General features: G+C 41.8%; 1 protein-coding gene and 1 non-coding gene across 2 annotated transcripts in view; one reads left to right on the forward strand and one right to left on the reverse strand.

Annotated features, from left to right (window-relative positions):
* Nucleotides 1-3,307: 3,307 nt before the first annotated feature.
* On the reverse strand, nucleotides 3,308-3,389 carry trnal-aag (transfer RNA leucine (anticodon AAG)). Its single transcript has one exon. It is a non-coding gene; the product is annotated as a tRNA-Leu (tRNA).
* Nucleotides 3,390-3,620: 231 nt separating this feature from the next.
* Nucleotides 3,621-13,780, forward strand: part of rbm28 (RNA binding motif protein 28) — a 48,225-nt gene continuing 38,065 nt past the window's right edge. The window contains exons 1-3 of the mRNA XM_061969555.1: nucleotides 3,621-3,967; nucleotides 8,479-8,625; nucleotides 13,612-13,754. Coding sequence (XP_061825539.1) covers nucleotides 3,850-3,967; nucleotides 8,479-8,625; nucleotides 13,612-13,754 — 408 coding nt within the window. The 5' untranslated portion in view covers nucleotides 3,621-3,849. The remainder of the gene's footprint in view (nucleotides 3,968-8,478; nucleotides 8,626-13,611; nucleotides 13,755-13,780) is intronic.

Consider the following 13,780-nt stretch of genomic DNA (forward strand, 5'->3'; position numbering starts at 1 on the left):
ACATGTCACAGGTGAGGATTGGAACCTTGATTAGCCATTCAAACCTGTTTGTGTCAACTTTTGTGCATGTTATCAGATCAAAGTCACTGGGGTATGTCAACTTTTGATCAGGGTCATTTGGGTACTTTCTTTTGTCATTTTGATTTAAAAAGAGTAAACACAGTTGTTTGCCAATAAATAGCTTCACACAACCATTAAGCATGAGTGGAAGAAAGGTTTTGGTGTTATCATTCATATTCTCTGAAGAATGGCCAAGAAATCATAAATTCTCCCAGGGTATGTAAACTTATGAGCACAACTGTAACTCTCCTGGACCTCTGAGGATTTTGGTCACAATAGTCAACTATGTCGTTGAACTCTCTGCTTGCTCCCGCCTCTAACTGTTCCAAGATTCATGCCAAAGCTAATGCTTTTATTTTATTCAACACCTAGTTTCCTGTTTCTAAGTTAATGACTGATATTTTCTGTACTTTATTGCTTTTTGTGCACTTATTGTAAAGTGTCTGTTTTCTAAAAAAAAAAAAAAAATGTATTGTCTAATATACTAATTATATATTCAGACATCCCAGGGAAAATGGCAAGTTGTCTTATTCTTTGGGATGTTAGCCGATTAGATGTTGTTGCGTCTGACCAGCCTTCCCTCCCAGAGAATTAAAGTCACTGGTCAATCCCAAGTTCTTTAGATGACATATATGCAGAGTAAGAAGGACCATCAAGACAGAATAGGAATATTATCAAGTTTTACTAAAGCCTCAGGAGACCAGCCCACACCAATACTGTCATACCGTCATCTCGAATTGGTCTAACATTCAAACGGAAGAGACAACTTCTTGAATACGAAAACAGCCCCCACCTTGTCCAGAAAAGAATACAGCCTCATTGTTTTAATACACATAAGATAAAAAAAGGGAGTACTCCAACTCCCACATTCTTTCGACCTTCAAGGTAAAGCACACAGTTTACTTGCGGACATAAGATACAAACACAGAAAGAGTACAAATGGAAAAACACTAGATGATCTAAACATGACTATGAATAAAGAAAGAACTCTTAAACATATATGCATTCTCCACAATGTATAATACTGTATCGGTACTTTTGAAGTTGACTTATTTTATTCTTGCTTTCCGGACAGTGTTTTCCCTACCAATGCGAAGGCATTGGTAGGAATCAATTACTTGACTTCTAGGTTGTTCCTATTTCAAAACATTTTTTTCATGTTTACAAATAAGTGGCTTCTCAACACAAAGCATTGATTTCTTGTCATTTATTCACATTTTTGCTTGGTTACGTTCTCATGCCTTATGATATCATATTTGTTTGACTTACCATATTGATTAAAATGAGTGGAATAAATAACTGTGTGCCTTTTTTTTTTTTTTTTTTTTTTTTTTTAATATACACTATATTGCCAAAAGTATTTGGCCACCCATCTAAATGATGAGAATCGGGTGTCCTAATCACTTGGCCCGGCCACAGGTGTATAAAATCAAGCACTTAGACATGGAGACTGTTTCTACAAACATTAGTGAAAGAATGGGCCGCTCTCAGTGATTTCCAGCGTGGAACTGTCACATGATGCCTCCTGTGCAACAAATCCAGTAGTGAAATTTCCTCGCTCCTAAATATTCCAAAGGCAACTGTCGGCTTTGTTATAAGAAAATGGAAGAGTTTGGGAACAACAGCAACTCAGCCACCAAGTGGTAGGCCACGTAAACTGATGCTGAAGCGCATAGTGCAAAGAGGTTGCCGACATTCTGCACAGTCAGTTGCTACAGAGCTCCAAAATTCATGTGACCTTCCAATTAGCCCACGTACAGTACGCAGACAGCTTCATGGAATGAGTTTCCATGGCCGGCCAGCTGCATCTAAGCCATACATCACCAAGTCCAATGCAAACCGTGGGATGCAGTGGCGCCTTCTTTGGACTGATGAATCACCCTTTTCCATCTGGCAATCTGATGGACCAGTCTGGGTTTGGAGGTTGCCAGGAGAACGCTACATTTGTGCAGAGTGTGAAATTTGGTGGAGGAGGAATTATGGTGTGGTTTTTTTTTGCAGGAGTTGGGCCAGGCCCCTTAGTTCCAGTGAAAGGAACTTTGAATGCTCCAGGATACCAAAACATTTTGGACAATTCCATGCTAGTCCGGGCCCCTTCCTCTTCCAACATGACTGTGCACCAGTGCACAAAGCAAGGTCCATAAAGACATGGATGACAGAGTCTGGTGTGGATGAACTTGACTGGCCTGCACAGAGTCCTGACCTGAACCAGATAGAACAACTTTGGGATTAAGTAAAACGCCAGGCCTTCTTGACCAACATCAGTGTGTGACCTGACCAATGCACTTTTGGAAGAATGGTCGAAAGTTCTTATAAACACACTCCGCAACCTTGTGGACAGCCTTCCCAGAATAGTTGAAGATGTAATAGCTGCAAAAGGTGGACCGACATCATATTGAACAATATGGGTTAGGAAATTGAAGCCGAGTTGGGGAGGAGATCTTGCCCCAAGTGGAGGAGTTCAAGTACCTCGGATTCTTGTTCACGAGTGAGGAAAGAGTGGATGGTGAGATCGACAGGTGGATCGGTGCGGCGTCTTCAGTAATGCGGACGCTGTATCGATCCGTTGTGGTGAAGAAGGAGCTGAGCCGGAAGGCAAAGCTCTCAATTTAGCGGTCGATCTACGTTCCCATCCTCACCTATGGTCATGAGCTTTGGGTTCTGACCGAAAGGACAAGATCACGGGTACAAGCGGCCGAAATGAGTTTCCTCCGCCGGGTGGTGGAGCTCTCCCTTAGAGATAGGGTGAGAAGCTCTGCCATCCGGGAGGAGCTCAAAGTAAAGCCGCTGCTTCTCCACATGGAGAGGAGCCAGATGAGGTGGTTCGGGCATCTGGTCAGGATGCCACCCGAACGCCTCCCTAGGGAGGTGTTTCGGGCACGTCCGACCGGTAGGAGGCCAGGGGGAAGACCCAGGACCCATTGGGAAGACTATGTCTCCCGGCTGGCCTGGGAACGCCTCGGGATCCCCCGGGAGGAACTGGACGAAGTGGCTGGGGAGAGGAAAGTCTGGGCTTCTCAGCTTAGGCTGCTGCCCCCGCGACCCGACCTCGGTTAAGCGGAACAAAATGGATGGATGGATTAGGAATGGGATGGCACTTTAAATTTATATGTGAGTCAAGGCAGGTGGGTAAATACTTTTGGCAATATAGTGTACATGAAAACCGCCTTCCATTTGACATGTAAACAGACCAACAATGGATTTGGCTTAACTGCCATTCGGCCTTATCGGCACTAAAAGGAATTGTTGGCAGCGGTGGGATTCGAACCCACGCCTCCGAAGAGACTGGAGCCTTAATCCAGCGCCTTAGACCGCTCGGCCACGCTACCACATGGCAAATTCACCTTCATTTGTCTTTAAATCAAATTATTTTTGCCACACTGATATAATTCGGTTATAAATATTCAATAACAAACATACACCGCCGGTGAATCCATTCTGCGCAGACTGTATGAGTATACACCACAAATAGTAGAATCGCGTCTTCTGTCACCCCGACCGCTAGATGGCGATAATGAGTTATGCGGAAATATACGCAAAGAAGAAACCTATGACGTAATTTCCGTAATTTCCACGATGGCCGCCTGCGTCACGTAAACATGCGACATGATTTTGTCGCGCTCATTGCAGATATTTCCACATCTTTAAGCACGTATTTGTATGAGTCGTCTCTATAATATTGTATATTTCGTGGATTATGTCCTGTATTTACCGTTCGTGAGTTGATATCTGGTCAGAAAGACTAACATTAGCGTGCTAACATTAGCTAGGGCCAGCCAGTGGAGCACCATGCCGGCGCAGACGCTGTACGTCGGCTTGCTGCCTGAAACCGCGTCGAACCAACGCCTGGAGGAGATTTTCTCCGAGATTGGTCCTGTCAAGCAGTGCTTCGTGGTCAAAGACAAAGGTGACTTTTTTTTTTAACACGTAAAACAACAATGTGACAAAGCTTAACCTATTGTTACTATAACAATCTACAAGGTTAAAGGGGAACATTATCACAATTTCAGAAGGGTTAAAACCATTAAAAATCAGTTCCCAGTGGCTTATTTTATTTTTCAAAATTTTACCCATCACGCAATATCCCTAAAAAAAGCTTCAAAGTGCCTGATTTTAACCATCGTTATATACACCCGTCCATTTTCCTGTGACGTCACACAGTGATGCCAACACAAACAAACATGGCGGATAAAACAGCAAGGTATAGCGACATTAGCTCGGATTCAGACTCGGATTTCAGCGGCTTAAGCGATTCAACAGGTTACGCATGTATTGAAACGGATGGTTGTAGTGTGGAGGCAGGTAAACGAAAAAAACGAAATTGAAGAAGAAACTGAAGCTATTGAGCCATATCGGTTTGAACCGTATGCAAGCAAAACCGACGAAAACGACACGACAGCCAGCGTCACGGGAGAAAGCCAGGACGAATTTGGCGATCGCCTTCTAACCAGCAATTAATATGTGTTTGTTTGGCATTAAAGCAAACTAACAACTATGAACTAGGTTTACAGCATATGAAATACATTTGGCAACAACATGCACTTTGAGAGTGCAGACAGCCCAGTTTTCATCAATTAATATATTCTGTAGACATACCCTCATCCGCTCTCTTTTCCTGAAAGCTGATCTGTCCAGTCCAGTTGGAAATGCATCTGCTTTGAGTGTCGCAGGATATCCACACATTCTTGCCATCTCTGTCGTAGCATAGCTTTCGTCGGTAAAGTGTGCGGAACAAACGTCCAATTTCTTGTCACTTTCGCATCTTTGGGCCACTGGTGCAACTTGAATCCGTCCCTGTTCGTGTTGTTACACCCTCCGACAACACACCGACGAGGCATGATGTCTCCAAGGTACGGAAAAACAGTTGAAAAAACGGAAAATAACAGAGCTGATTTGACTCGGTGTTTGAGAGCGAATAATAGAAAGGCGTTTAATTCGCCAAAAATTAACCCATTTAGAGTTCGGAAATCGGCTAAAAAAATATATGGTCTTTTTTCTGCAACATCAAAGTATATATTGACGCTTACATAGGTCTGGTGATAATGTTCCCCTTTAATATAGTCTGCTTCTCTTTCTTCTCCTCCATGTATCTGCTTTATTTTCTATTTCATGTTATCATGACATATATGTATTGTTGCATCTGAACAATTGTTTTGTTGATAAAGAGGTAATTATTGTTATTATTCATTATCAATAGTGCTATTTCTATTGGTATTTGTATCGCTCCATTTGTAGTGTAATAATGTTCATTGTCATTTCTGTGTTATTATTTATTTCACTAACTGCTTCTTTATCACTCTTACCATCATATTTGTACATATACTATTTGCTGATGTTGTTGTTGTTATTGTTGTGTTTGCTGTTGTTGTTGTCATCTCTCTGTCTTATCCCCCTCATGTCCCCACAATTTTCCCCTCTGTGTTCCTTTTTGTCTCTTTCAATCCCCTCCCGCTCCGGCCCGGCTGCACCAAACAATAATATACATGTTTACAGCTCTGGTAATGGGTACACTCGCACCCACCTGCACAAATGTACTTCAAAATGTAACAATCAAAATAAATATGACTTTTTTTTTGTTTAATAGGGCATGCATATATATTATGCATTAGTTTGACCATTTAAAACAGGGGTGCTCATTACATCGATCGCGAGCTACCAGTCGATCGTGGAGGGTGTGTCAGTCGATCACCAGCCAGGCATGAAAAAAATAGTCCTAAAAAGTAGCGATCATAAATCTTCACTATGACGTCACTTTCGTCACTTGATTGACATTCACGGCACCCGGGGGTCTTCTGAGATGACGCTGGCTGCTGCCAGCTCATTAAAATTACCGACAGGAAGGCGAGAAACACTTTATTTCAACAGACTCTGGCGCCCTACCTGTCGTCAAAACTCCAAAGACCGACTGCACAGTTGCACAATAAAAGCTCTGCTTCATCCTGCCTGCGCTAACAAAATAAGAGTCTCAGAAAGCTGGCGTGCACAAGCTAGCAAGCTACGGAGTTTGCCGACAATGTATTTCTTGTAAAGTGTATACAGAGAAGTACGGAAGCTGGATAAATAAGATGCCAAAAACCAACCACTTTCATGTGGTATTGGACAGAAAGGAGGACTTTTTTCTCCTCCATTCGAAAATGCGGACGTTATCCGCACTACTGTCTGATTCCAATCAATGCAAGTCATCAGAATCAGGTAATACACCAACTTATATTCTTGTCTTCATGAAAGAAAGGAATTTATATGTGTTAAACATGCTTGTATTATCTTTAAACACTTTTAACTTATTAACAATATTAACTATATGTGTTAAACATGCTTGTATTATCTTTAAACACCTTTAACTTATTAACAATGTTAACTATATGTGTTAAACATGCTTGTATTATCATTAAACACCTTTAACTTGTTAATAATATTAACTATATGTGTTAAACATGCTTGTATTATCTTTAACCACCTTTAAGTTGTTAACAATATTAACTATATGTGTTAAACATGTTGTATTATCTTTAAACACCTTTCACTTATTACCAATATTAATTATAAGTGTTAAACATGCTTGTATTATCTTTAAACACCATTAACTTGTTAACAATATTAACTATATGTGTTAAACATTCTTGTAATATCATTAAACACCTTTAATTTATTAACAATATTAACTATATGTGTTAAACATGCTTGCATTATCTTTAAACACTTTTAACTTATTAACAATATTAATTGTAACTGTTAAACATTCTTGTATTATCATTAAACTCCTTTAACTTGTTAACAATATTAACTATATGTATTAAACATACTTGTATTATCATTAAACACCTTTAACTTGTTAACAAAAACATATATATGTCATAAATAAGTAAATATAAATTATATATATGAATGAGGTAGATCCCCACGACTTGATCAATTGAAAAGTAGCTCGCCTGCAGAAAAAGTGTGAGCACCCCTGATTTAAAATCAACGATAATAAAAAGGAGATGCTCGGAAATAGCATAAAAATGCCCCAAAAAACTTGGAAAAACGCGATTCATAGCGTTACTTTTTGGTGTAACCATCATGAGCGTTCTGTTCAGGTATATTTCTTTTATATTTTGATAAATCATCATATTTATGTATTACTAAATTTAAATAGGTATTGATCAATCTTTAAGCTGTGTGTATTTGATTTCAGTTTGCTTTTGACATCTTATTTAGAATTGTAGTTGAAACTTTTACAACCTTGTGTTGCGCTCATGATGGCGTAACCAAACTAGATTATTTTGAATATTTATTCCCTTTTTTACATATAGTATATTTAAATATACTGCGTTTTATGCTTTTTTCTTTTTGGAACATGTACTATACATATAATACAATAAAGTCCCATATAGAATTATGTTTCTATCAATACTTTAATTTTGCCTTTGAAAGTAACACTCCAATGTCCATTAGTGGAGCTGTACACATATATATTTAATAAAGTCAAATACAAATAAGGCAACAAGAGAAGTATCCCACACTTCTCTCTTGTAAAGTAAATTTGTACAGCCGATATGGGCATCTACATCAAGTTAAAGTACCAATGATTGTCACACACACACTAGGTGTGGTGAAATGTGTCCTCTGCATTTGACCCATCCCCTTTTCCACCCCCTCGGAGGTGAGGGTAATCGTTTTTGGTGATTTAACCCCCAATTCTAACCCTTGATGCTGAGTGCAAAGCAGGGAGGTAATGGCTCCCATTTTTATAGTCTGTTTGGTTTGAACTCACAACCACTCTAACCACTTGGCCAGTGGTTCTCAACCTTTTTTCAGTGATGTACCCCCTGTGAACATTTTTTTAATTCAAGTACCCCCTAATCAGAGCAAAGTATTTTTGGTTGAAAAAAAGAGATAAAGAAGTAAAATACAGCACTATGTCATCAGTTTCTGATTTATTAAATCGTATAACAGTGCAAAATATTGCTCATTTGTAGTGGTCTTTCTTGAACTATTTGGAAAAAAAGATATAAAAATAACTAAAAACTTGTTGAAAAATAAACAAGTGATTCAATTATAAATATGTCCACAAAAAATCTAGCTGTCAACACTGAATATTGCATTGTTGCATTGCAATGAATGGAATAGCCTACTTGATTTGATGTTCAGTTTATGAACTTACATTCACATTGTGTTGAAGTATTATTCAATAAATATATTTATAAAGGATTTTTGAATTGTTACTATTTTTAAAATATTAAAAAAAAATCTCACGTACCCCTTGGCATACCTTCAAGTACCCCCAGGGGTACGCGTACCCCCATTTGAGAACCACTGCACTAGGCCACTGAATAGGTGTGACAATATGATTTGCCTGAGGAGCTTGACAGGACAAAAAACCAACAATTTGAGTTGTCCGTTCATTCAACACCACATTTCTGTTTACCTTACCAGGCGTAGCAAAATGTCGAGGGTTTGGCTACGTCATATACGCCATGGAAGAGGATGCACTACGAGCACTGAAAGAAATAAAGGATTACGATGGAAAGAAGCTTACAATTTCCGTGGCAAAGAAGAAATTGAAAGAACCTAAGAAACCAGGTGAGCATGACAAGCCATAGGTCCCTTCTACACTAAGGCTATGTCTACACTAAGCCGGATAACCCCTTGAAGGAATAATTATTTAGCCTAAGCCCCGTTTCAGCCACACTAAACTATCGTTTAAGGTTCCCCTCCTCGGACAATTTTTTACACGGGAAAGTGCGCCGTGTATTTCTTGAATCTCAGCTTTGTATGGACTCATTGATCGTTTACAAACTGAGTTCGGAGAGGAAGTGATGCCTGAAAGACCGCGCCCCACACAGGAAGTGACGTCAGAAAGAACGCACAGCCAGCTTCATAATAAAGCGGTTTCGTAACTCGGAGGTAGCCACTGGAAATATGGAGGCGAGTCATCCAGACATGCTCATGTTTCTCCTTCCTCTACATCAGTGGTTCTTAACCTTGTTGGAGGTACCGAACCCCACCAGTTTCATATGCGCATTCACCGAACCCTTCTTTAGTGAAAAATAAAATGTTGTTTTCTTTCAAATTCAAGACAAAGTTATATGTTTTTGGTAACACTTTAGTATGGGGAACATATTCTAAGTAACAAAGACTTAATTTAGAGTTTTTTGGACACTAGAGGAACATATTCTAAGTAACAAAGACTTAATTTAAGTTATTTGGTTAGGGTTAGGGTTAGAGGGTTAGGGCCAGGGTTAGAAGGTTAGGGTTATATTAAGGCCATGCCGAATAAGGCATTAATAAGTACTTAATAATGACTAGTTAAGAGCCAATGTGTTACTAATTTGCATGTTAATAAGCAATTAATTAATGGTGAATATGTTCCCCATACTAAAGTGTTACCATGTTTTATTACTGGTGCACAAAATGAACCGTGCATGAACATCACCTTGTTCAAAGAACAAAACCAACACAGTGCATAAACTCACAACAAATTACACACCTGCAAATCAGTCAGCTGTTGCCATATCCGTAACACGCCGATAGGGAGAAGTTTTTATTTACACGATGAGTCGGGTGTGTTTTGACCTCCGCCGAACCCCTGAGCCTGACTCACCGAACCCAGGTTAAGAACCACTGCTCTACATGTACAGATGCTTGTGGAAATCACACATAAATACCTTATGAGAAAGCGATTGCAGCTATTTGGGATACAACACTTCTCAGGCAGCAAGAGAACTTTCCAATGTCCAGGTCAGCTGTGATTCTACTTTCCGAAAAACTTTGTCCATTTGTGGAAGGAGAGTCAACGAGAATGCAGGCTCCCATGGATGTGATGAAAAAGGTAGCGTGTGCTTTGTATTACCTGGCCGTTGAGGGAAAACTACAAAAAACTGCGAATGCATTTGGACTGGCAAAGCAGACTGTATTAGTTATTGTCCGCCATGTATCACGGACTCAACGTCTAGGTCCAGAGTATATAAAGTCACCAAAGACGAATGGACAATGAAGGTGAAGGCAAAAGAGTGAGGAGTGTCCTGACCACATATCTAGATCCCTATATTGATTGATATAAAATGTTATTTATCACATTGTTTACTTTTAACATGTCCATTAAATATTTTATTAATTAATGATGACTCAGGTGTGATTCACTACAATAGGGCCCCACAGCGCACTGGATTCCAGTTAATTGAAATACCACAACACTGGATATTGTTCAGGTAAGTTAAATTTAATTTAAGAACTTGCACACAAAGCAACACTGGAGGGGACTATGTTGTGCGCATTTTACGCGCATGCGTACTAGGTCGCGTTGCGCCGGCGGACAAAAGCGGGAGGGCGTCTTAAACAGTGGCATTGTTGTGTGTGGACACGGATAAGGTTAGGTGAGATTTACCCTGGATAACCTTATCCGGCTTAGTGTAAATGGTTATCCAGGGTAAATCCCACCTAACTTTGTTCACACACACACAAAGGTCGTTTAAGACCCCCTCCCCACCTCCGTCAGCCGGCGCAACGCAACCTCGTACGGAAAATGCGCACGTCATAGTCACCTCCAGTGTTGCCTTGTAGGCAAGTTCTTGAATTTAACTTACCGTGTTTTTCGGACTATAAGTCGCAGTTTTTTTCATAGTTTGGCTGGGGGTGCGACTTATACTCAGGAGCGACTTATGTGTGAAATTACTAACACATTGTGGGCTTTGTACCGAGGATGTCGTTGTGGCTTGTAGCCCTTTGAGACACTTGTGATTTAGGGCTATATAAATAAAGATTGATTGATTGATTGACATTACCGTAAAATATCAAATAATATTATTTAGCGCATTCACGTAAGAGACTAGATGTATAAGAATTCATGGGATTTAGCGTGGACATCGGGGGCGGTACCTCTGGATTGGCAGACCGGGATGGTGGTTCCTCTCTTTAAGAAGGGGAACCGGAGGGTGTGCTCTAACTATCGTGGGATCACACTCCTCAGCCTTCCTGGTAAGGTCTATTCAGGTGTACTGGAGAGGAGGCTACGCCGGATAGTCGAACCTCGGATTCAGGAGGAACAGTGTGGTTTTCGTCCTGGTCGTGGAACTGTGGACCAGCTCTATACTCTCGGCAGGATCCTTGAGGGTGCATGGGAGTTTGCCCAACCAGTCTACATGTGCTTTGTGGACTTGGAGAAGGCATTCGACCGTGTCCCTCGGGAAGTCCTGTGGGGAGTGCTCAGAGAGTATGGGGTATCGGACTGTCTGATTTTGGCGGTCCGCTCCCTGTATGATCAGTGTCAGAGCTTGGTCCGCATTGCAGGCAGTAAGTCGGATACGTTTCCAGTGAGGGTTGGACTTCGCCAAGGCTGCCCTTTGTCACCGATTCTGTTCATAACTTTTATGGACAGAATTTCTAGGCGCAGTCAAGGCGTTGAGGGGATCCGGTTTGGTGGCTGCAGGATTAGGTCTCTGCTTTTTGCAGATGATGTGGTCCTGATGGCTTCATCTGGCCAGGATCTTCAGCTCTCGCTGGATCGGTTCGCAGCCGAGTGTGAAGCGACTGGGATGAGAATAAGCACCTCCAAGTCCGAGTCCATGGTTCTCGCCCGGAAAAGGGTGGAGTGCCATCTCCGGGTTGGGGAGGAGACCCTGCCCCAAGTGGAGGAGTTCAAGTACCTCGGAGTCTTGTTCACGAGTGAGGGAAGAGTGGATGGTGAGATGGACAGGCGGATTGGTGCGGCATCTTCAGTAATGCGGACGCTGTATCGATCCGTTGTGGTGAAGAAGGAGCTGAGCCGGAAGGCAAAGCTCTCAATTTAACGGTCGATCTACGTTCCCATCCTCACCTATGGTCATGAGCTTTGGGTTATGACCGAAAGGACAAGATCACGGGTACAAGCGGCCGAAATGAGTTTCCTCCGCTGGGTGGCGGGGCTCTCCCTTGGAGATAGGGTGAGAAGCTCTGTCATCCGGGGGGAGCTCAAGGTAAAGCCGCTGCTCCTCCACATCAAGAGGAGCCAGATGAGGTGGTTCGGGCATCTGGTCAGGATGCCACCCGATCGCCTCCCTCGGGAGATGTTTAGGGCACGTCCGACCGGTAGGAGGCCGCGGGGAAGACCCAGGACACGTTGGGAAGACTATGTCTCCCGGCTGGCCTGGGAACGCCTCGGGATCCCCCGGGAGGAGCTGGACGAAGTGGCTGGGGAGAGGGAAGTCTGGGCTTCCCTGCTTAGGCTGCTGCCCCCGTGACCCGACCTCGGATAAGCGGAAGAAGATGGATGGATGGATGGATGGATGAGATTTAGCGATTAGGAGTGACAGATTGTTTGGTAAACGTATAGCATGTTCTATATGTTATAGTTATTTGAATGACTCTTACCATAATATGTTATGTTAACATACCAGGCACGTTCTCAGTTGGTTATTTATGCCTCATATAACGTACACTTATTCAGCCTGTTGTTCACTATTCTTTATTTATTTTAAATTGCCTTTCAAATGTCTATTCTTGGTGTTGGGTTTTATCAAATAAATTTCCCCAAAAAATACGACTTATACTCCAGTGCGACTTATATATTTTTTTTTCCTTATTTTTTATGCATTTTCGGCCGGTGCGACTTATACTCCGGAGCGACTTATACTCCGAAAAATACGGTACCTGAACAATATCCAGTGTTGTGGTATTTCAATGAACTGGAATCCAGTGTGCTGTGGGGCCCTATTGTAGTGAATCACACCTGAGCCATCATAAATTATCAAATCTTGAATGGACATGTTAAAAGTAAACAATGTGATAAAGAACATTTGACAACAATCAATCTCGGGATCTAGATATGTGGTCAGGACACTCCTCACTCTTTTGCCTTCACCTTCATTGGCCATTCCTTTCTGGTGACTTTATATACTCTGGACCTAGACGTTGAGTCCGCGACATACATGGCGGACAATAACTGATAGAGTCTGCTTTGCCAGTCCAAATGCATTCGATGTTTTCCGTAGTCTTCCCTCGACAGCCAGGTAATACAAAGCACACGCTACCTTTTTTATCACATCCATGGGAGCCCGCATTCTCCTTCGACAAATGGACAAAGTTTTTAGGTACCGGTAAGTAGTTGTGTCCCAAATAGCTGCAATCGCTTTCTCTTAAGGTGATTTCCACAAGCGTCTGTACATGTCGAGGAAGGAGAAACTCGGGCATGTCTGGATGACTCGCCTCCATATTTCCAGTGGTTACCTCCGAGTTACGAAACCGCTTTATTATGAAGCTGGCTGTGGCGCGTTCTTTCTGACGTCACTTCCTGTGTGGGGCGCGGTCTTTCTGGCGTCACTTCCTCTCCGAACTCCGTTTGTAAACAATCAATGAGTCCATACAAAGCTAAGAGCCGGAGATTCAAGAAATACACGGCGCACTTACCCGTGTAAAAAACTGTCCGAGGAGGGGGACCTTAAACGATAGTTTAGTGTGGTTGAAACGGGGTTTAGGCTAAATAATTATTCGTTTAAGGAGTTATCCGGCTTAGTGTAGACATAGCCATAAGGTGAACTTTTCTCACAGTTGCTGCTTGCTCATGGCATTAATATGTATTTGTTTAATATGCAGCTACAAAAGAGAAGGATGCAGCACCACCACCAGCAGCAGCAGCAGCACCACCACCGCCAAAAAAGGAGACTGTCAAGAAATCACAAAATTTGGAGAAATACAACTTAAAAGCTCGACTAATCATTAGGAATCTTAGTTTTAAGGTATTGTAGGATTTCTTTCATCAGCA

Source organism: Nerophis lumbriciformis, linkage group LG10, assembly GCF_033978685.3.
Source record: "Nerophis lumbriciformis linkage group LG10, RoL_Nlum_v2.1, whole genome shotgun sequence".
NCBI classification, from domain to species: Eukaryota; Metazoa; Chordata; class Actinopteri; order Syngnathiformes; family Syngnathidae; genus Nerophis; species Nerophis lumbriciformis.